Raw genomic sequence first — 23,957 nt, forward strand, 5'->3', positions numbered from 1 at the left:
GTGTTCGAGCACACGATCCTTCCCCCACCTGTCCATCTGTATTATTTTGAATTCAAAGAAAGATTCTGTATTTGAAACATTAACTTGTCCGTTCTTTCCACAGCAGCTGATTGACCTTCTGAGCGTGTGGCTTTTTAATAATTAGAAAGTTGGGCGGGGGATGGGGGGAGGGGGGATTATTTTAATGCATCGTTTAACAGACAAAACAAATCCACCCAATGACCCCCGTCCTTGGCTGGTATTCTGTATTGCAACAATACGGAATACCAGCCAGCAACTTATATTTATATAACGCCTTTAACGTAGTGAAACGTGCCAAGGCACTTCACAGTAGTATTGCGCAATAACAATTGACACCGAGCTGCATAAGTAGAAAATGTCACAGGTGACCAAAAGCTTGGTGAAAGAGGTAGGTTTTAAGAAGTGTCTTGAAGGAGGAAAGAGAGATAGAGAGGCTGAGAGGTTTAGGCAGGGAGTTCCAGAGCTTGGGGCCTAGGCAACAGAAGGCACGGCCAACAATAGTTGAGCGATTATAATCAGGGATGCTCAGGAGGGCAGAAACATAGAAACATAGAAAATAGGTGCAGGATTAGGCCATTCGGCCCTTCAAGCCTGCATCACCATTCAATAAGATCATGGCTGATCATTCCCTCAGTACCCCTTTCCTGCTTTCTCTGCATACCCGTTAATCCCTCTAGCCGTAAGGGCCATATCTAACTCCCTCTTGAATATATCCAATGAACTGGCATCAACAATTCTCTGTGGCATGGAATTTCACAGGTTAACAACTCTCTGAGTGAAGAAGTTTCTCCTCATCTCAGCCCATATCCTAAGACTGTGTCCCCTGGCTCTGGACTTCCCCAATATCGGGAACAATCTACCCACATCTAGCCTGTCCCGTCCCATCAGAATCTTGTATGTTTCTATGAGATCCCCTCTCATCCTTCTAAACTCCAATGTATAAAGGCCCAGTTGAGACAGTCACTCCTCATATGTCAGTCCGGCGATCCGGGAATCAGTCTGGTGAACCTTCACTGCACTCATTCAATAGCAAGAACTTCCTTCCTCAGATTAGGAGATCAAAATTGAACATAATATTCCAGGTGAGGCCTCACCAAGGCCCTGTACAGCTGCAGTAAGACCTCCCTGCTCCTATACTCAAATCCCCTAGCTTTGAATGCCAACATACCTTTTGCCTTCTTCACCGCCTGCTGTACCTGCATGCCAACTTTCAATGACTGATGAACCATGACACTCAGGTCTCATTGCACCTCCCCTTTTCCTAATCTGCCACCATTCAGATAATATTCTGTCTTTGTGTTTTTGCCCCCAAAGTGGATAACCTCACATTTATCCACATTATACTGCATCTGCAATGCATTTGCCCACTCACCTAACCTGTCGAAGTCACCCTGCAGCCTCTTAGCTTCCCCCTCACAGCTCACACCGCAACCCAGTTTAGTGTCATCTGCAAACTTGGAGATATTACACTCAATTCCTTCATCCAAATCATTGATGTATATTGTAAAGAGCTGGGTTCCCAGCACTGAGCCCTGCGGCACTCCACTAGTCACTGCCTGCCATTCTGAAAAGCACCCGTTTATCCCGACTCTCTGCTTCCTGTCTGCCAACCAGTTCTCTATACACGTCAGTATATTACCCCCAATACCATGTGCTTTGATTTTGCACACCAATCTCTTGTGTGGGACCCTGTCAAAAGCCTTTTGAAAGTCCAAATACACCACATCCACTGGTTCTCCCTTCTCCACTCTACTAGTTACATCCTCAAAAATTTCAGAAGATTTGTCAAGCATGTTTTCCCCTTCATAAATCCATGCTGACTTGGATCGATCCTGTCACTGCTTTCCAAATGCTCTGCTATTTCATCCTTAATAATTGATTCCAACATTTTCCCCACTACTGATGTCAGGCTAACCGGTCTATAATTTCCCGGTTTCTCTCTCACTCCCTTTTTAAAAAGTGGTGTTACATTTGCTATCCTCCAGTCCATAGGAACTGATCCCGAGACGATAGACTGTTGGAAAATGATCACCTATGCATCCACTATTCCGAGGGCCACTTCCTTAAGTACTCTGGGATGCAAACTATCAAGTCCCGGGGAATTTATCGGCCTTCAATCCCATCAATTTCCCGAACACAATTTCCTGCCTAACAAGGATATCCTTCAGTTCCTCCTTCTCACTAGACCCTCAGTCCCCAGTACTTTCGGAAGGTTATTTGTGTCTTCCTTCGTGAAGACAGAACCAAAATATTTGTTCAATTGGTCTGCCATTTCTTTGTCCCCCATTATAAATTCACCTGAATCTGACTGCAAGGGACCTACATTTGTCTTCACTAATCTTTTTCTCTTCACATATCTATAGAAGCTTTTGCAGTCAGTTTTTATGTTCACAGCAAGCTTCTTCTCGTACCCTATTTTACCCCCCTTAATTAAACCCTTTGTCCTCTGCTGAATTCTAAATTTCTCCTAGTCCTCAGGTTTGCTGCTTTTTCTGGCCAATTTCTTTGCCTCGTCCTTGGATTTAACACTATGTTAATTTCCCTTCTTAGCCACGGTTGAGCCACCTTCCCCGTTTTATTTTTACTCCAGATTGGGATGTACAATTGCTGAAGTTCATCCATGTGATCTTTAAATGTTTGCCATTGCCTATCCACCATCAACCCTTTAAGTATCATTTGCCAGTCTACTCTAGCCAATTCACGCCTCATAACATCGAAGTTACCTTTCCTTAAGTTCAGGACCCTAGTTTCTGAATTAACTGTGTCACTCTCCATCCGAATAAAGAATTCTACGATGTTATGGTCACTCTTCCCCAAGGGGTCTCGCACAACAAGATTGTTAATTAGTCCTTTACTAGTTACTGTTAGAACTGGAGGAGTGCAGACATCACGGGGGATTGTGGGGCTGGAGGAGATTAGAGAGATAGGGAGGGGGCGAGGCCATGGAGGGATTTGTAAACAAGGATGAGAATTTTGAAATCGAGGCATTGCTTAACCAGGAGCCAATGTAGATCAGCGAGCACAGGGGTGATTCACCAGAGTGATGCCGGGGCTTAAAAGATTAAGTTATGAGGGAAGGTTGCAAAAACTTGGCTTCTACTCTGTTGAGTTTAGAAGGTTGAGGGGTAGTTTAATTGAGGTTTTAAAATGATTAAAGGATTTGATAGGGCAGATACAGAGGCTGGATTTTGCAGGTGCTCAGAGGGCGGGTTCGGAGGCGGGTCCACTATCAGAATCTAAAAGATTGACAGCAGGGCGGTATCCCGCTCTGAACCCACTTCCGGGTAAGTTTGCCAAGTAACGGCTCTGCCTGCGCTTTACAGACCAGGTACTAAAGCGGCGGGTGAGCTAACTGAAATAGTAAAGAGGGTGTTTAAAGATATTGAAGCAGCATATTACCACCTACTAACCATTTTCCCAACTGTTTCATGAGGTTCCCATCGCTCGGGGATCACGTGAGGTAAGTATGTCGGGTTTTCAATGACTCTCAGTTGCTCTGAATAGGTGACAGCTGCAAAAGTGGTATTAAATCTACCATTTCACAGCTGTTCACTTTCTAACATTAGAAGCTGGCGCCTTCAGGATCTGGAATACACTTTTGTAGAACTCTGACAGCACAACTGTCAATATGAATGTGAGCATGGTCCCTTTAAGGAAACCGGCTGATGACGAGTCATCAAACTACGTCATTGTACATCACTGTCTGGAGTAAAAATAAAACGGGGAAGGTGGCTCAACCATGGTTAACAAGGGAAATTAAGGATAGTGTTAAAGCCAAGGAAGAGGCATATGATTTGGCTAGAAAAAGCAACAAACCTGAGGACTGGGAGAAATCTAGAATTCAACAGAGGAAGTCTAAGGGTTTAATTAAGAGGGGGAAAATAGAGTATGAAAGGAAGCTTGCAGGGAACATAAAAACTGACTGTAAAAGCTTCTATAAATATGTGGAGAAAAAGATTAGTGAAGACAAACGTAGGTCCCTTGCTGTCGGATTCAGGTGAATTTATAATGAGGAACAAAGAAATGGCAGAGCAATTGAACAAATACTTTGGTTCTGTCTTCACAAAGGAAGACACAAATAACCTTCCGAATGTACTAGGGGACAGTAGATCTAGTGAGAAGGAGGAACTGAAGGATATCCTTTTTTCAGGTGGGAAATTGTGTTTGGGAAATTGATGGGATTGAAGGCCGATAAATCCCCAGGGCCTGATAGTCTGCATCCCAGAGTACTTAAGGAAGTGGTCCTCGAAATAGTGGATGCATTGGTGATCATTTTCCAACAGTCTATTGACTCTGGATCAGTTCCTATGGACTAGAAGGTAGCTAATGTAACACCACTTTTTTAAAAAGGAGGGAGAAAGAAAATGGGTAATTATAGACCGGTTAGCCTGACATCAGTAGTGGGGAAAATGTTGGAATCAATCATTAAGGATGAAATAGCAGTGACAGGATTAAACCAAGTCAGCATGGATTTATGAAAGGGAAATCATGCTTGACGAATCTTCTGGAATTTTTTGAGGATGTAACTAGCAGAGTGAACAAGGGAGAACGAGTGGATGTGGTGTATTTGGACTTTCAAAAGGCTTTTGACAAGGTCCCGCACAAGAGATTGGTGTGTAAAATCAAGGCACGTGGTATTGGGGGTAATATACTGACGTGGATAGAGAACTGGTTGGCAGACAGGAAGCAGAGAGTCGGGATAAACGGGTCCTTTTCAGAATGGCAGGCAGTGACTAGTGGAGTGCCGCAGGGCTCAGTGCTGGGACCTCAGCTCTTTACAATACACAATAACGATTTACAGAAAGGAATTGAGTGTAATATCTCCAAGTTTGCAGATGACACTAAACTAGGTGGCAGTGTGAGCTGTGAGGAGGATGCTAAGAGGATGTAAGGTGACTTGGACAGGTTAGGTGAGTGGGCAAATGCATGGCAGATGCAGTATAATGTGGATAAATGTGAGGTTATCCATTTTGGGGGCAAAAACACGAAGGCAAAATATTATCTGAATGGCGGCAGATTAGGAAAAGGGGAGGTACAACGAGACCTGGGTGTCACGGTTCATCAGTCACTGAAAGTGTGCATGCAAGTACAGCAGGCGGTGAAGAAGGCAAATGGTATGTTGGCCTTCATAGCTAGGGGATTTGAGTATAGGAGCAGGGAGGTCTTACTGCAGTTGTACAGGGCCTTAGTGAGGCCTCACCTGGAATATTGTGTTCAGTTTTGGTCTCCTAACCTGAGGAAGGACGTTCTTGCTATTGAGGGACTGCAGCGAAGATTCACCAGACTGATTCCAGGGATGGCTGGGCTGTCATATGAGGAGAGACTGGATCAACTGGGCCTTTATTCACTCGAGTTTAGAAGGATGAGAGGGGATCTCATAGAAACATATAAGATTTTGACGGGACTGGACAGATTAGATGCAGGAAGATGTTGGGGACGTCCAGAACTAGGGGACATAGTCTTAGGATAAGGGGTAGGCCAGTTAGGACTGAGATGAGGAGAAACTTCTTCACTCAGAGAGTTGTTAACGTATGGAATTCCCTACCGCAGAGTTGTTGATGCCAGTACATTGGATATATTCAAGAGGGAATTAGATATGGCCCTTACGGCCAAGGGGATCAAGGGGTATGGAGAGAAAACAGGAAAGGGGTACTGAGGGAATGATCAGCCATGATCTTATTGAATGGCGGTGCAGGCTCGAAGGGCCGAATGGCCTACTCCTGCACCTATTTTCTATGTTTCTATGTTTCCATCAGACTCCACTTCCTTTTAGTTGGCCGGGAACCTCACAAGCCCAATCAGGGCAAGATCACTTCAACAGAGCGCGATGGAGCCCAGAGCAGGGTGTCAGTTCGCCACCTACATAGGCCACACCAAACCCGCCTTGGTAGGCGAAACCCCGGCCAGCGAATCTATTTCCTCTGCTGGGGGAATCCAGAACAATGGGGCATAACCTTAAAACTGGAGCTGAGCCATTAGGATTGAAATCAGGAAGCACTTCTTCACATCGAAGGTAGCGGAAATCTGGAACTGTTGTCATCAAAAGGCTGTGGAGGCTGGGTCAATTGAAGACGGAGGTGGATATATTTTTGTGGGTAAGGGCATAAGTAGATAGAGATCGAAGGTAGGTAAGTGGGAGCTGAGGTACAGATCAGCCGTAGTCCAGTAGGATCAGCAGAACAGGATTGAGGGGCTGAACGGCCAACTCTTGTTCCTATGTTCCCAACATGGTCTCCGAACACACATTCATGTGAAATTATTTTAGTACAGCACATCAAGGCTATTTAAAAGAAATGGATTATCATCACTAAAATAGCAAACAACAACACCAACAACTTGTATTTATATCGCGCCTTTAATGTAATAAAACGTCCCAAGGTGCTTCACAGAAGTATTATGTGATAAAAAATTGACAGCGAGCCACATAAGTAGAAATTAACACAGGCTTGGTCAAAGAGGTATGCTTTAAGGAGCATCTTGAAGGAGGAAAGAGAGTTAGAGAGGCAGAGAGGTTTAGCGAGGGAGTTCCTTGGGGCCCAGGCAACAGAAGGCACGGCCACCAATGGTTGAGCGATTACAATCAGGGATGCTCAGGAGGGTAAAGGTGGGAATCTCAGACAAACATAAGAACATAAGAAATAGGAACAGAAGTAAGTCATTTGGCCCCTCGAGCCTGCTCCATCTTTCAATAAGATCATGGCTGATCTGATCCTAGACTCAGCTCCACTTCCCTGCCTGCTCCCCATAACCCTTGACTCCCTTATGGCTCAAAAATCTGTCTATCTCTGCCTTAAATATATTCAATGACCCAGCCTCCACAGCTCTCTGAGGCAGAGAATTCCACAGATTTACAACCCTCTGAGAGAAGAAATTCCTCCTCATCTCAGTTTTAAATGGGCGGCCCCTTATTCTGAAACTATGCCCCCTAGTTCTAGATTCCCCTACGACGGAAACAGCGTCTCGGCATCTACCCTGCACAGTCCCTCAGAATCTTATACGTTTCAATAAGATCACCTCTCATTCTTCTAAACTCCAATGAGTATAGGCCCAACCTGCTCAACCTTTCTTCATAAGTCAACCCTGTCAAATGTGCCAAGCCTTCATATCCTGCTGCCCCACAGTGTAATTTTAATGCCAGTTTTCTTGCCTCTTTTACCTTGCTGGATGGTTTGACCATTTCCCAGCTCCAACAGTACTGCTTCTCATCCATTATCCAATGCAGCAGATCGCAAGTACACTAGGGTTTATATTTCTCTGCCTTGCTAGATATGAAAGGGGTTGGAGATCGGAGCACATCATCATAGCCCCCTTGCAGTGCTGCCTCATGATTATACTGTTTTAATCAATCACTGCAAAGCATTATGATGTCGTGATGGTTCAGCCATCATGCTGTGGGGCAGGCTTGCTGGACCAGCTGGTCTTTTCCTCCCCGCCAATTTTGCATGTTCGTACAGCCAAAGTGCGAGGAGATAAGGTCAGCCCACACACGCGGCTGCAAGACCTCACAGCCCATATGATGGAGGAAACACTGCAATAGGCTGAAGTATTGTGGCCAATTCTGGCCAACGCACTTTAGGAAGGATGTCAAGGCATTGGGAGAGGGTGCAGAGGAGATTGACCAGAATGGGACTGGGGATGAGGGACTACAGTTATGTGGAGAGACCGGAGAAGCCGGGCTTGTTCTCCTTAGAGCAGAGAAATTTATGGGGACATTTAATTGAGGCATTCAAAATCCTCAGGGGTACTGAGAGTAGATAGGAAGAAACTGTTCCCTCTGTGCAGGAGGGTCGGTAACCAGAGGGCACAGAATTCAGATAATTGGCACAGAACCAGAGGGGAAAAGGGGAGTATTTTTTTTAAACACACAGTGAGTTGCCGTGGTCTGAAAGGATAAAGGAAGCAGATTCATTAGTAACTTTCAAAAGAGATTTAGATAAATACTTAAAAAGGAAACATTTGCAAGGCGATGGGGAAAGAGCGAGAGGAGTGGGACTTAATGGATAGTTCTTTCAAAGAGGATGGTCTGAATGGCCTCCTTCTGTGCCGTATGATTCTATGATTCAATGATCAGACGATGGAGGCACCCGGTGCAGTACTGAGAGAGAGTGCATCTTTCGGCTGAGAGTTCAGATAGACGTAAATGATTCCATCAGCATCCCTCCATTCCATCAAAAACAGATTAAATGTTCGTTCATGTCACTTCCCGTGTATAGGGCCTTGCTGTGTATGGATTGGATCTCGCGGTTGCCCACGTGACATCAGTAACTGCGCTTCAAAAAACAAAGTCACGTGTTGGACGTGAAGACTGCGGAGGATATGAAAGGGGCTAAACAAATGCAAGTTCTTCCCTTCTTCCCAACCTACACCAAACAACCACGTGCAAATCACTGGGCCCAGCACTCAGCTGGCAAGTAAAACTAAGGCATCAAAAAAATGTAGGCAGAGTGCTCAGAATGTACAGGGACAGCCAGCGATCAGGGAACTGAGCCAATGGAACAGTAAGGTCATGTCTGCCACTACAGCTGCGTTGGAGGAGCAACTGTTCAAAAGAAAAAATGAATCTTGACTCACGCAGCGACATACAGATGTCCCCCGGCTCATGAATGCACTGCCCAGACACACCGGCTAGGTTCAATATTCAATCGCTGGTCTGGTCTGTGTGAATTCACAGCCCTGGACAGTGATGGAGAGACTAGACTGGGCCTCAGGTTCCCCTGACAAGAGGCTCCTGATCGCAATCCTCTGAGCTTGGTCATTCAGGGGTGATGTCAGGAAGCACTCCTTCACACAAAGGGTCGTCGAAATCTGGAACTCTCTCCGCTCAAAAAGCCCTTGAGGCTAGGGGGGGGGGGGGGATGTCAAGACTGAGACCGCTAGATTTTTGTTCGGCAACGGTATTGAGGGTTACGGAACCAAGGCGGGTCGATGGAGTTGAGGTACAGATCAACCATGATCTAGTTGAAGGGCAGAACAGACTCGAGGGGCTGAATGGCCTCCTCCTGTTCCTATGGTGGACCTCCAGTGAGGCGAGGCTAGGCCTTGGCCCCCTGTGGTAGAACACCTTGGCTGAAATCACCGTGCAGGCCCCCATGTGAGCTGAGGTACTGGAGGGCGGCAAGCCCCACTGAACGTGTACCCCACCGTGTGGCAGTGTCCGCAGGGCAAGAGACATGTGGAAATGACATGGCAGGAAATGACCAGCTAGCTCATCAAGCCTGCCCCACACTCAAGCTGCCTGGAACATCATGATTAGACACATCCTAACCTCTACCCACCTCACCCCCACCCCCCACCCTCACCAGCCCAGCCATGTACTCTCTCGGGTGAAGCAAAGAGAAGGATCAGTGGATTAAAAAGAATAAAATACATCCTTGTCTTAAACACAAAATATTGACATTTAAAAGTGAAAATGAACATGGCGATACAGTCATAACTAACCCTTTAAACTGAGAGAGTGCAGAATCAGGTGTTAGACTGAAACCAATGTTCTTAATTGTACAGCAAATTCCGAAGCTCTGTCGTACCATGGAGGGGAGGAGGGGCTCGGGGCTTAGCGTGGAGACCAGACGTTAGAGTACCCACGTGGCAGGGGAAGTAAGGACGTCAGCATTCTGGGCAGCTCCAGCACAGGTCAACATAACAATATAACAAGGGCGCACTCATTTATGTTTTTATACATTCTCGGGATGTGGGCGTCATTGGCAAAGCCAGCATTTATTGAGCATCCCGAGTTACCCTCAAGAAGGTGGTGAGGTGGGCCTTGAACTGTTGCAGTCCGTATGGTGAAGGTGCTCCCACTGTGCCTTCAGGGACGGAGTTGATGTGAAAGACTAATAGAGGGGCATGGTTGAAAAAGATTGGAACAAATATTGGCCCAGAAATTCCTGTAACGCCATTCCCGCGGGAAATCTGGTAAAATAAAGGAAAAAAATGCGCACTTACCTTTCTCTCCTGCGCCCTCTTGAACTTCCAATTCTGTGATGAAGATTCCCGGACAGTGAATGACATCATACCCCCCGGGAACGCAGCGCGCGCAAAGCCTGTGGCTTCTTTCGGAGTCTGTCCCCATCCAGAGGAGCTGTCCAAAGGAGCTCATTTACATAGGCCACGCCCCTGACCTAAGGTGTCGGGTCTGAGCACGGGGCGGAGCAACACGTTACATTTCCACAAAAGTAGAAGAGCTGAACAATTTGTCCATCTCCATATTTTAAAAAACTAGTTGATCGGCATAAATAGAGTTGAAATTGTTTAGTATAGAGTATCGATTTCACCCAATTTACTGTTCACACCCGTGCACACTTGCATAAAGTAGATCATATTTTACAAACCAAGCTGCAATAGACAACACGGTACCTCAAGCGATATAAAAGTTGGAAGATTTGAATCTCTCATTACTTTGAGAGGAAGCTGCTTGTTTCTATTTCCTGCTGTTTATTTAGTTTGTGTTAAGTTTTTACTCTACAGAACTCTTCAGCATCGACTGCTGCTTATGCTGAAGGCTATTGAGCTGTTTGAAGCAAAGTTTCAGATGATGCAGATGCACACAGAATGCAGGCTGTATACCTGCTTTATCTCACGCAGAACTTTCGTGCCCTAATCCTGGGCAGAAGATCTCTAAAAGTTGGAATTTTGCACGAGAACTCATAGTTCTCTAGCGCATGCGCATTGCGCGCTGAAAACCGGCTTTACCGATGCTTTTCCGGGTCCGTAGAAACTTCGTACGGGTCTGGGACATCGGAAATTCAGGGCCATTATAAAATGGCTGTTGGGTGGCGGGGCCGGCTGGAAATGATTGCTACACAATCCCGACCTTCCACAAAGGAAGTCCATCAAGATCTGGCCAATGAATCACTGCTATACGGCAAACAGAGCATCACACAGGCGAGGAGCCATCGGAGTTTTGCAATAAAGAAGCTGTTGAATATACTTATTGTTCGAAGCTGAAGCATGATTTCACTGTGAAACGTGTAGCAGCCTGGGCGTCCACCACCAGCCTGGACACAGGCCAAGCCTGTCAGCCTTTGTCAAGAGGAATTTTTAATGCGCAAGCCAAACATTTGATGTGTCCACTTTAAAAAACAACATTTTCTTTGGCAACGCTGGGGTGGACTGTTCAAAGCTCCACAAAAGGCTTGGGTTGGAAATCGGACGTACCGCAGGCCGCAGGTAATCAGGTCGGCATTTTTCCCTCAGCTCCTGTTACCCTCCAAGTCAGAAGGTTGTGTGTTCAAGCCCCATTCCAGGAACTTGAACACATAATCTAGGCTGACACTCCAGTGCTGAGCGCGAGTGCTGCACTGTCGGAGGTGCCATTTTTCAGATGTGACATTAAACCGAGGCCCCGTCTGCTCTCTCAGGTGGACATAAAATATCCCATGGCACTATTTCAAAGAAGAGCAGGCAAGTTATCCCGGGAGTCCTGGTCAATATTTATCATTCAAGCAAAATCACAAAAAAAAAATCTGGCCATTATCACATTGCTGTTTGTGGGAGCTTGCTGTGCACAAATTGGCTGCCACCTTTCCATGTCACACTGGGAATTTCCCCTCAGCTCTTGTAACCCTTGCAGTTACTTTTCTGCTCCCCCTCCCCACCGCCCTACAGGCACTGAAGGGTGCTAGGGCCCCATTGCGCAGGTGTTAGGCTGCTCTTTGCATGCAAACCTAGATTGTGAGTGTCAGCGGGCTCTCTCACCAAGGGAGGGGATTATCGCGACTGAGCCTGATCTTCTGCTCATTCAACGGCCGCACGTGTGCACTTTCCAGCAATGTGGGGAGGGGTCGACAGCTGGTGTCCAAAACAAGGAATCATGCCCCAGGGCACTGCCGCACAATCAAGCAACAACAACTTGTATTTATATCGTGCCTTTAATGTAGTAAACATCCCAAGGCGTTTCACAGGAGCAAAAATCAGGCAAGAATTGACACCAAGCCAAAGGAGGAGACATTAGGGCAGGTGACTAAAAACTTATTCAAAGTGATTGGGTTTAAAGAGCGTCTTAAAGGAAGAGAGGTGGAGGGGTTTAGGGGAGGAATTACTTAGCTGAGGGACGAGACAATTGATGCACATGCCCCAATAGTGGGGCGAAGGAAGAGGGGGATGTAGAAGAGGCAGAGTTGGAGGAATGCAGAGTTCTTGGGGGTTATGGGGCTGGAGGAGGCCACAGAGATAGGGAGGGGCGAGGCCATAGAGCGAATTTTAAAATCGAGGCATTGCCAAACCAGGAGCCAATGTAGGTCAGCGAGCACAGGGATGCTGGGTGAACGCGGGACTTGGAGCGAGTTAGGACACGGGCAGCAGATCTTTGGATCACCTCTAGTTTATGGCGGGTGGAAAACGGGACGCATTAGAAAAATCCAAAACAAAAACAGAAACTGCTGGAAACACTCAGCAGGTCAGGCAGCATCCGTGGCGAGAGAAACAGAATTAGCGTTTCAGGTCTGAGACCCTTCGTCAGAACTGGGAACGTTAGAGATGTCACCGATTTTAAGCAGGTGCAGAGGCAGGGAAAGGGGGGAGGGGAGGAAAGAACAAAAGCGAGGGTCTGTGATAGGGCGGGGGGAGGAGGTGTGTTAAATGCTGTAAATGGGCACGGCAGAATCAGCAACAGCTGACGCCTGAAACAAGAAGGGCAGAGGATCTGGTCTGAAATTGTTGAACTCGATGTTGAGTCCAGAAGGCTGTAAAGTGCCTAATCGAAAGATGAGGTGCTGTTCCTCGAGCTTACGGTGAGCTTCATTGGAACAGTGCAGGAAGCTAAGCTTCCGAGCCCAGTCTGGAGGTAGCAAAAAGCATAGGTGCGTACGAGGCCAGAAGCTCAACACGGACCAGAAAGCAAGCCTGGGACCTTCTGGGCTGTTTCTACCTCAGTACCCCACGCTGCTTTAGAAAACAGAATGATCAGGAGGGCTATCAGGAGACCGCTACTGAGATTCAGTGCCCACTCCGTGCCTGGCTCTGATCCACAGATCTAGTTTTCTCTGTGCAATGTTCATTATCATTCACCAAACAGAAACAGCAATTTTGCAAAAGGAATTTTTTAAAAATCAATTGAATGTTGAATTCACTGATCCTCATTGGAGGAGCAAGGGCATTATCCCCGGTGTCCTGGTCAATACTTATCCCTCAAACAACATCACCAAGAACAGATTATCTGGCCGCTTATCTTTTGTTGTTGTTTGTGGGACCTTGCTGTGCCCAAACTGCTTATCGTGTTTCCCGACTGTATAACAGTAAGTACTAACTTGATTCATTGGCTGTAAAGCACTTTGCAACGTCCTGAGGTTGTAAAAGGCGCTATATAAATGCAAGTTCGTCCTTTGAAAAGACAAACGCATGGGCAGCAAGAATTGCCATCTTCCTTCTCGGGTTGAAACAAAGGGCAGTCTTTCTCTTTTTCCCCGCAACCTTGAACAAATGCCATCCGTTTACTGAACCTCTCAAGTAATTCTCTGCATGAATGATGAAATTGGTGGGGACAAGTACCTCAAAAGCAATGGTCCAAATTGGTCAAAAGGACAGCGCAAGTGCTGAGGGTACGCATACAGGAAGAACAACTTGTATTTATATTTAAGGAAAATTAGTGATGGACAATAAATGCTGGCCTTGCCAGCGACACCCACATCTCGTGAATGAATATTTTTTTTAAAAGCACCTTTAGCTTAGAAAAATTTTCTAAACCACTTCACAGAGGCGTAGGAAATAAAAAAGGACACCAAGTCAAAGAAAGATGCATGGGGCAAAGAGTGAACAAAAGTTTGGTCAAAAAGATGGGTCTTAAAATTATCGTCATAGGCAGTCCCTCAAAATCGAGGAAGACTTGCTTCTACTCTAAAAGTGAGTTCTCAGGTAACTGAACAGTCCAATACTGGAATTACAGTCTCTGTCACAGGTGGGGCAGACAGTGATTGAAGGAAAGGGTGAGTGGGGAGTCTGGTTTGCCGCACGCTCTTTCCGTTGCCTGTGCTTGATTTCTGCATGCTCTCGGCGTCGAGGTGCGAGGCGCTCAGCGCCCTCCCAGATGCTCTTCCTCCACTTAGGGCCAGGGACTCGCAGGTGTCAGTGAGGATGTTGCACTTTATCAGGGAGGCTTTGAAGGTGTCCTTGAAACGTTTCCTCTGCCCACCTGGGGCTCGCTTGCCACGTAGGAGTTCCGAGTAGAGTGCTTGCTTTGGGAATTATGTGTCGGGCATACGAACAATGTGGCCCGGCCCAACGGAGCTGGTCGAGTGCGGTCAGTGCTTCGATGCTGGGGATGTTGGCCTGATCGTAGGATCGTAAAGTAGGAGAGCGGTGGAGAGGTTTAGGAAGAGAACTCCAGAGCGTAGGGCCCAGACGGCTGAAGGCAAGGCCACCAATGGGTGAAGGAATGCACATAACCCATTGTAGAACCAGCCCATTGAAATTAATAGATTGAAAATCGGGCGTACTCTAAAGGCCGTGCGATCCATTGCGTCAGGTCACTGCCCAGGAGGTGAAGACGAAAAGCTAGCCCCATGTCTGCAGAGAGAAGGAATCGGGTATTTGAAAAGTCCTGTGTTCGGTGCCTGTGCACCAGAACACGAGTGAATTATGACAGTCTTATCACAGCGACTCCAGCAAGACAAATTTTCTCACTGATGATGAGAGCAATTTGAGGTGTTGAATTAAGAGCATCACACCAGAAGTGCGCTCCACAGCAGTGAAACAAATTGACTGATGTGTGACTTTTCCAATAGTTTATTGCTACCAACACGCTTAATATTCCCAGTACTGCCACCAGCAAATAAACTTTTATTTTTAAACACAGCACAGCACACTGGATGGAGCTGGCTGCAATTGTAACAAAATGCAACAGAAAATAACATATTGGGATACAATGTATGAGTAATTTGAGATATGTCATGTGGCAAGTGAAATATTATTTGAGAAGAACAAGATGACTGTCCACCAGTGGGGGTTTTCCCCATCTCATGTCTGGCTCTGTTGTAAACTCATTGCTAGAGATTGATTGCCACGATTAGTCAACGACTCAATTATCGTTGTATCATTCCACTACCAGAAGGCGAACTAGATGGACCTTGGTCTTTCTTGGTCAAGCAATTCCTGTGTTAATGTCACTTGTTTTAAATGCTCCCCCCCTACTTGAAGGAGAAAAAATTGCAGGGATACAGGAAAAGAGGCGGGGAGTGGGACTAACTGGACTGCTCTTCGAAAGGGGTGGGAGATGGGGCGGGGGGGAGGGGGAGATGGTGAGAGGTGGCATTGAGGCGGGTGGGGGGAGATGGGGGAGTTGGGGGGGTTGGGATGGGGTGGGGAGATGGTGAGGGGTAGTATTGAGGTGGGTGGGGGGGGCAGTTGGGGTGGGTGGTGGGGAAGATGGGGGGTTGGGGTAGGATGGTCGGAGATTGGATGGAGGGTGGGGGAGATGTGGGGGCAGGGTACGGTGGGGGGGGTGGAGATGGGGTGGGGGGAGTTGGGACAGGGTGAAGAGATGGGGTGGGGGGGATTTGGGGTGGGGGGAGATGGGGTGGGGGGAAGATGGTGCAGGAGGGAACATGGGGCAGGGGGGAACATGGGGCAGGGGGGAACATGGCATGTAGACTCTCGACTCTAAACAATGGTCGAGGCACAGGAATTCCAGCTGGACGCAACAGGGGAACAGAACAGACTCCTCTGAGTCGCGAGTCTCCAGATTTCACCACTCAAGGCACCAGGCCAAGAAAATGACAAACTTATTTCTACAGATACAACAACGACCACTGACATAGTAAGACAGTGGAGTACTGGGAATGGGAGACCGTCCTTTGCCACAATGGTTTACCAAGACCCTGTGGCATCCAGGACTTTTCAGCAACGAAACACAGCTGATAAACTATGAATAAAAAAAAACAGGTATATGCCTGAACTGCAGGGGGCATTTCAGAAATGAGGGTGTAAAAGAAAAAGAAAGACTTGCATTTATGTCACATTTTCACGACCTCAGGATGTCCCAAAGCACTTTACAGCCAATGAAGTAATGTTGAAGTGTCATCACTGTTGTAATGTAGGAAACACAGTAGCCAATTTACGCACAGCAAGCTCCCACAAACATCAATGAGTTAATGACAAAATAATCTATTTCTTAGATGGCGTTGGTTGAGGGATAAATATTGGCCAGGACACTGGGGAGAACTCCTCTGCTCTTCTTTGAATAGTGCCATGGGATCTTTTACATCCACTTGAGAGGGCAGAGGGGACCTCGGTTTAATGTCTCATCCGAAAGACAGCCCCTGTGACTGTGTGGCACTCCATCAATGCTGCACTGAAGTATAAACCTGGATTACGTGCTCAAATCACTGGATGGGGCTTGAACTCACAACCTCCTCTGCTCAGATGCGAGTCTGCTACCACTGAGCCCCAGCTGACACCTTGTTGGAAGGATTATGTTACCCTCTAATCTGAGTGGGTCCCAAGACCAAAGAGCGAGGGAGGAAGAGATGCAGGCTCCCCCCGCCCGACTAACTGCTCAGCGGCTGCATTCAAATGACTAACACTCTGACAGACCAAGGTGCTTCACAGTAGTGTTATAAGACAAAGTGACACTGAGCTACTTAAGAAGAAATTAAGACAGATTACCAAAAGCTTGGTCAAAGAGGTAGTTTTTAAGGAGGGTCTTCAAGGAGGAAAGAGAGGTGGAGAGGCGGAGGGGTTTGGGGAGGGAGTTCCAGAGCTTGGGGCCCAGGCAGCTGAGGGCACGGCCACCGATGGTTGAGCGGTTATAAGTTATAAGACCAGGAAGGTTGAGCTGGGGCTGACTTGAGCTGGGGCTGAAAGCCTGGCACCAGAGTAAGTTCAGACTTCGCATTGAACTGAGGAACTGGCACCGTGGGCATCGAGCTCCAGCAATGCCAATTAAAAGGTGCCGGGATAGCAGCGGGTTTTACTGAGATCTCCGCCAGGCAGCGATAGGACATTGCAGCTGGCCCCTGGATGAAGGGATGAGACCAGCCGGGATTCCTGCTCCCGATCGCGACTCAGCAACGCCCGCCTGTCGCTGCCCGCGGGCACCGGGGGCTGTGCTGCGCCGCCCCCCGTGGCCGAACAGCCGACCCGGAGTCTCACCTTCGTGAAGGCTGCGCACTTGGGCGAGGCGCCAAGACACCGAGCTTGCGTGCCCCAGGATGGCATGGGCCGGTCGGTGTGCCTTGTGGACGAGGAAGGAGAACTGGATGGAAACATAAAGCGCCACACATATGGAGGGGGGGGGGGGGCACTAGGAACCAACTGTATTTAACCCAAAGTGAATAAACTGGCGCAAAATAACCTGCTGCGTCTCTTCAATCTCTCCCTTTTGCCTGCACAACAAATCCCCGTCCCTTGCAGCTCGGATTCCTCGCAAAATGGTCAACGAGCATGAATAAGTGAGACGGACTCACTCGAACCCTTTCTCCACCAGCACAACAACAAAAAAGACAGTCGCCGGCAAACTCTCCAACAGTAACATGCCCTGGCAGCATACGGCAGTGATCTTTCTGCAGTAATTGCTATTGTCCTTGCACCATGACTCTGATTACATGGGGGAAGGGAAGGAGACATGCCTGAAAACCGCTGGCATCAAAGACAGCCACAGTGAACAGGACTGGGCGGCACAAGCCAGCAGCAACGAGAGGGCGCACCGACCCCCAGGCGGGCACCAGGCGGCAGGGTGGCATCGCTTACACGGGCACCGACTCCGGCCACAGAGGCGCCTGGCAAATCTCAGCTCTCTTCCCCCCCCCCCCCCCCCCCACATTTAATCGCTTGAAAAAGGCACGCTGGAATCGCAGTACAATCGCTATGCCAACTCTCAGGTGACATGTACATAACAAGCACACACACACACAAAAAGCCAAGCCGCATGGCATTCTTAAACAAAAGGGTCGCTGGCAAAGAGTTCACTGAGTAAAGGGGAATTCTCCTCCCGCTAAATCAGGGCAACTGTTTGACATGGCTATTAAAAAGTGGGATTTGGGAAATTGCTGCACAGCTTGGCTATCACCCCCACCTTCTCCCCGCCCCCCCCCCCCCCCCCGACACACACAGTGTCTAGATCACTCCCCAAATCATTGTCCCATTCTGCTTTTCCACCTTGGGCAGATCAGCCCCGTCTGGGTGGATTTTTTTTCCCCCTGGGGGCTGGCTAATTTTATTCCTCAATCCCAGCTCACCCAACAAAGCAGACCCCAGGTTGCAATGCTGGTGGCTCCTGATACTTTTACATTTCAGTCTGTGTTCACCCCATCCAACACACACACACACATATTTAACTTTCCAATCGCCTTGCTTAAGAATTGAATCATTTTAAAATAATATGGGGGCGGGAGAAGACAAATAATTAGAAGCTAAAATAAGCCATGCTTCATAGAGTCCTTCGGCACTCTCCGCTTCCCCAGACCTTATTTTGCATTTAAAAGACAGATTTTTTTTCCCCAGCTACTATCAATCCCAATGCAATTCTCAGCCCTAGCCTCAATCCTTTAGTCTCTTTCTTTGGAGACGTATCTCCTTCCCAAACTGAGCAAGACAAAACAGAAAACTCCCTTTCAAAAGGGAGTCCTTGTCTCCTCCTTTGAATGTAGGGTCTCAGAGCCTCGCTTACCAGAGATCTCGGCTGAAGGTACCCCGGTCACTGCGAATCCTTTGGAGTTGTAAAGATATCTCATGTCCGAGCATGTTCGGGGTCTCTGGTCCCCGAGAACTGGGGAGGAGAGGAGTCCCAGAAAAAGCAAAGCGAGCGAAATCCACATCATCTTCACAGGGGCGATGGAAACAAATCGAGAAAGGTGTCTGTCTGTGTGTGTTACAAGCTCACATACAGCACACAAAAAAATCCCCAAACGAGATGAATCAAAGATCTGCTCAGTCAGATGTCCACAAGAAGCTAGATTCAACGCGCACACGCACAAATACAAGCTAAATAAAAGTTTCCCAATCCGTTGCAGGAATAAAAAAACAAATGTTTCTTTTTTACTCCTCCTCAAGAACACAGCGGCTTCTGACTTGCAATCTTCAGTGAAGATTGTGTGATTCAATCCATCCCAAGGATTTGCAGATGTATTAATGTCACAGTAAAATCCACAGCTCCCACACACAACACACACAAAGAAAAGGATGGAACTGACAATATGCTTCTTCTCTAATAAATAAACAAATCCTCCGGAGCCTTTTTCCTTTCTTAATTCCAGTTCGCTTTTTTTTTCTCTCTCTGTTTGTTTGTTGCTGTGCAGATGGTGTTGGAGCCTCTGGGTAAATGATGAAGTGTGCAGAGAGAGAGAGAGAGAGCAACAGAGGTGGTGTGTGGATGAGGAATCCCACCTGGCACAGACAGAGACAGAGTGACTGCCTCTCTCTGTCTCTTTCTGTGCAGACCGTGCGCTGGCCAACCTCGCAACTCCCCCACGCTCACAGGATGTTACGAAAGGCTTGGGCTGGGACCAATGAAGATGAACCAAAGCTTTTTTCAATCACCTCCCCCTTTTTTATTGTCACTGATCCGCAGGAATGTCATCTCCTCCTCCCACCAGGCTGCTAGTGAGCAAGTATGCGCTGGTGTGTCTGGATGTGTGTGTACTTCCAATCTTGCATTAATTTAACCCTTCCAGCCACACACTATTGCCAATTTGCACATCAAGACACCCAGTGTCCTGAGATACTGTTTTACAACGAGAACTGGATTCAAATGGACACAATCTATTCACCCTGGTTTGCTTGATACTAATTTAAAATTTTCAGGGGAAAGGCTTCCTTATTCCTAATCTATTTTGATTGTTATTTTTTGGGGAGCCTCTCCCCTCACTCCATGACTCAGTTGCTGCATGCTGTGGTACTGAGACAAACAGACCTGAGAAAGATTCCCAAATTCGATTGCGGTTTGTGGGGGAGGGGGCTTTGAATTAGCTGATGGCGGGCGCTTGATGGTTTGACCCAGTGCCCCCGCCCGCCCCCCCCACCCGGTGCTTGGACAGGGAACCATGAGCCAAGGTCTCTGCTCTTGCTCCCAGTACAGTCACTCTTACTGGTCAGAATAAGATCAGCAGCCGGTGTGAGGGGTCCCCCACTGTCTGCAATCTGGCCCCATCTCCGTGAGCGGCGAACCTCACAGTCTACGATCAGACAGTGTCTCCGTGAGACATTCTTCACTGTTTGAAGGGGTTCTTCACTGTGCCCCTGCCACAGGACCGAAACGGCTCTCATCAAAGTCACAAATGACATCCTTTGTGACTGTGACAAAGGTAAACTATCCCTTCTCATCCTTGACTTGTCTGCAGCCTTTGACATGGTTGACCACTCTATCCTTCAACTAATGCCTCTCCACCGTCGTCCAGCTGGGTGGGACTGCACTCGCCTGGTTCCATTCTTATCTATCTAATCGTAGCCAGAGAATCACCTGCAATGGCTTCTCTTCCAGCCCCGCATCGTTACCTCTGGTGACCCCCAAGGATCTATCCTTGCCCCCCCACCTCCTATTTCTCAATTACATGTTGTCCCTTGGTGACATCATCCAAAAACACAGTGTCAGTATATTCTGATATCACCCAGCTCTACTTCACTACCACTTCTCTCGACCCCTCCACGGTCTCTAAATAGTCAGACTGTTTGTCCGACATCCAGTTCTGGATGAGCAGAAATTGTCTCCAACAGAATATTGGGAAGACTGAAGCCATTGTTTTTGGTCCCCGCCACAAACTGCGTTCCCTAGCCACTGACTCCAGCCCTCTCCCCAACTTCTGTCTGAGGCTGAACCAGACTGTTCGCAACATTGGTGTCATACTTGACCCTGAAATTAGCTTTCGACCACATATCCGTAGCATAACTAAGACCGCCTATTTTCACCTCCGGAACATCGCCCGCCTCTGCCCTTGCCTCAGATCATCTGATGCTGAAACCATCATCCATGCCTTTATTACCTCTAAACTTGACTATTTCAAAACACTCCTGGCTGGCCTCCCATATTCTACCCTACGTAAACTAGAGATGATCCAAAACATGGTTTCCCGCGTCCTAAATCGCACCAATTCCTTTCACCCATCACCCCTGTGCTTGCTGACCTACATTGGCTTCTGGTTGAGCAACGCCTTAATTTCAAAATTCTCATCATTATTTTCAAATCCCTCCATGGCCTCGCGCCTCCCTACCTCTGTTATCTCCTCCAGCCCCACAACCCCTCGAGATTTCTGCGCTCCTCTAATTCTGCCTTCTTGAGCATTCCTGATTATAATCGCTCAACCATTGGTGGCCGTGCCTTCTGTTGCCGAGGCCCCAAGCTCTGGAGCACCCTGCCTAAACCTCTCCGCCTCTCTACCTCTCTTTCCTCCTTCAAGATGTTCCATAAAACTCTTTGACCAAGCTTTTGGTCACCTGTGCTAATTTCTACTTATGCCACACGGTGTCAAATTTTTTATCGCGTAACATTCCTGTGAAGCGCCTTGAGACATTTCACTACATTAAAGGTGCTATATAAATACAAGTTCTTGTTGTTGTTGTTGTCTATGATCAGGCACTGTCTCCATGAGAGGAGAACCTCAACATGTATGATCAGGTATGAATGATGGGCATATGTATGATGCAGTGGGGTGGGAAAGATGTTTTCGATATTAGTTTGCCAGACCAAACAAAACGACTTCAAAAAGTCAATTTTCCGAATAGGATTATTGCAATGAGGTTCATGTAAAAACATTCATCATCATAGGCAGTCCTTTGGAATCGAGGAAGACTTGCTTCCGCTCTTAATATGAGTTCTTAGGTGGTTGTACAGTCCAATACGAGAACCACAGACTCTGTCACAGGGGGGACAGACAGTCGTTGAGGGAAAGGGTGGGTGGGACTGGTTTGCCGCACGCTCTTTCCGCTGTCTGCGCTTGATTTCTGCATGTTCTCGGCGACAAGACTCGAGGTGCTCAGCGCTCTCCCGGATGCATTTCCTCCACTTAGGGCGGTCTTTGGCCAGGGACTCCCAGGTGTCAATGGGGATGTTGCACTTTATCAGGGAGGCTTTGAGGGTGTCCTTGAAACATTTCCATTCAGTGTGCGTCAGCATCTTCGGAAACAGAAGGATAAGGACTTGGGGGAAACAAGGAATCGACATTATTGCAAAGGGGATGGAGTATAAAAGCAGGGAAGTCTTGCTGCAGTTATACAGGGTATTGGTGAGGCCACACCTGGAAAACTGCGTGCAGTTTTGGTTTCCATATTTATGAAAGGATATACTTGCTTTGGAGGCAGTTCAGAGAAGGTTCACTAGGTTGATTCCAGAGATGAGGGGGATTGACTTATGAGGAAAGGTTGAGTAGGTTGGGCCTCTACTCATTGGAATTCAGAAGAATGAGAGGTGATCTTATCGAAACGCAAAGATTACGAGGGGGCTTGACAAAGTGGATGCAGAGACGATATTTCCATTGATGGGGAGACTAGAACAAGGGGGCATAATATTAGAATAAGGGGCCGCCCATTTAAAACTGAGATGAGGAGGAATTTCTTCTCTCAGAGGGTTGTAAATCTGTGGAATTCACTGCCTCAGAGAGCTGTGGAAGCCGGGACATTGAATACATTTAAGACAGAGATAGACAGTTTTTTAACCGATAAGGGAATCAGGGGTTATGGGGAGTAGGTGGGGAAGTGGACCTGAGTCCATATCAGATCAGTCATGATCGTATTAAATGGTGGAACAGGCTCGAGGGGCCCTATGGCCTACTCCTACTCCTATTTCTTATGTTCTTATATTCTTATTATGGAGCACCTTTCACATACTCAGGAAGAGTAATCCCAGATTACATATTTTAGTGGTTGGGTCTGTACTTTCAATCATGTGACTCAGAGACACAAGTGCCCAACTAACACTTAGTTATCGGGAGGAGACAATGATATTGCAGCTTCTTTTGGACAAGAGGTCAGAATTCAGGTGATCATAGGCAGTCCCTCGGAATCAAGGAAAACTTGCTTCCACTCTAAAAATGAGTCCTTAGATGGCTGAAAAGTCCAATACGAGAGCCACAGACTGTCACAGGTGGGACAGATAGTCATTGAAGGAAATTGTGGGTAGGACTGGTTTGCCGCACACTCTTTCCGCTCCCTGCATTTATTTCCTGCGTGCTCACGGCAACGAGACTCAAGGTGCTCAGTGCCCTCCCAGATGCACTTCCTCCACTTAGAGCGGTCTTTGGCCAGGGACTCCCAGGTGTCAGTGGGGATTATCAGGAAGTCTTTGAGGGTGTCCTTGTAACTATTCCTCTGCCCACCTTTGGCTCATTTGCTGTGAAGTAGAGTATTTGCTTTGGGAGTCTCGTGTCTGGCACACGAACAATGTGGCCTGCCAGCGGAAAGGGTTGCCGAGTCTCATTCTTATTTACTTTCTTATGGTGTTAGTCTCTTGCTGGGACCCAGTTGCACAGGGCCCAGCTGCCTTAAGTAATCCACCCCAAGTGGTCAAATGATACATGGAGCCACGACAGGAAGTGCCAGCTGGCTATTTGACCTTACGGGGCATCACAACTGAGCACAATCCTCTTCTCACCAACAAGCGCAAGGGATAGGCGCATGAAACATAGCTGATTGTCCCCTCCCACTGCAGGCGAGAACACTGAGGCCAAGTGTAGTGCTCTCAGCCCTGGCTGGGATCAGCTAATCCAACCCAAACTAGGATGGAATCTGGGACGTTCGAAGAGATACTCATGTCACACATGCCAATTTAATTTTTAATGAAAAGGAGTCCAATATGTATATGTGTAGAATATTTCTCTGTGAATTTTTTCTGTATACTCTGTGATAGGAGACCAAAATTGCTGCAATCGACCACAAGAGTTTAATAAAAATACGTATTGATAAGATGAATCAGCGTCCAGCCACCTTTCTTCAGATACCATCCTCAGTCTAGACTGAATCAGCTGAGCTCAACTGGCCTCGTGACCCTGGGGTAGATCGTGACATTGTGTGATGGTGTA

General features: G+C 47.5%; 1 protein-coding gene across 3 annotated transcripts in view; it reads right to left on the bottom strand.

The window, feature by feature from the left end:
* Nucleotides 1-23,957, bottom strand: part of LOC139265824 (glypican-1-like) — a 378,382-nt gene that overhangs the window by 219,347 nt on the left and 135,078 nt on the right. The window contains exon 1 of one of the 3 annotated variants that reach the window (XM_070883289.1): nucleotides 18,620-19,374. The exons of the other annotated variants lie outside the window; for them this stretch is intronic. Within the exon in view, the coding sequence (XP_070739390.1) occupies nucleotides 18,620-18,770 (151 nt within the window). The 5' untranslated portion in view covers nucleotides 18,771-19,374. Of the gene's footprint in view, nucleotides 1-18,619; nucleotides 19,375-23,957 lie in introns of those variants that run through there. 3 annotated transcript variants of the gene reach the window in all.

Source organism: Pristiophorus japonicus, chromosome 6, assembly GCF_044704955.1.
Source record: "Pristiophorus japonicus isolate sPriJap1 chromosome 6, sPriJap1.hap1, whole genome shotgun sequence".
Lineage (NCBI taxonomy): Eukaryota > Metazoa > Chordata > Chondrichthyes > Pristiophoridae > Pristiophorus > Pristiophorus japonicus.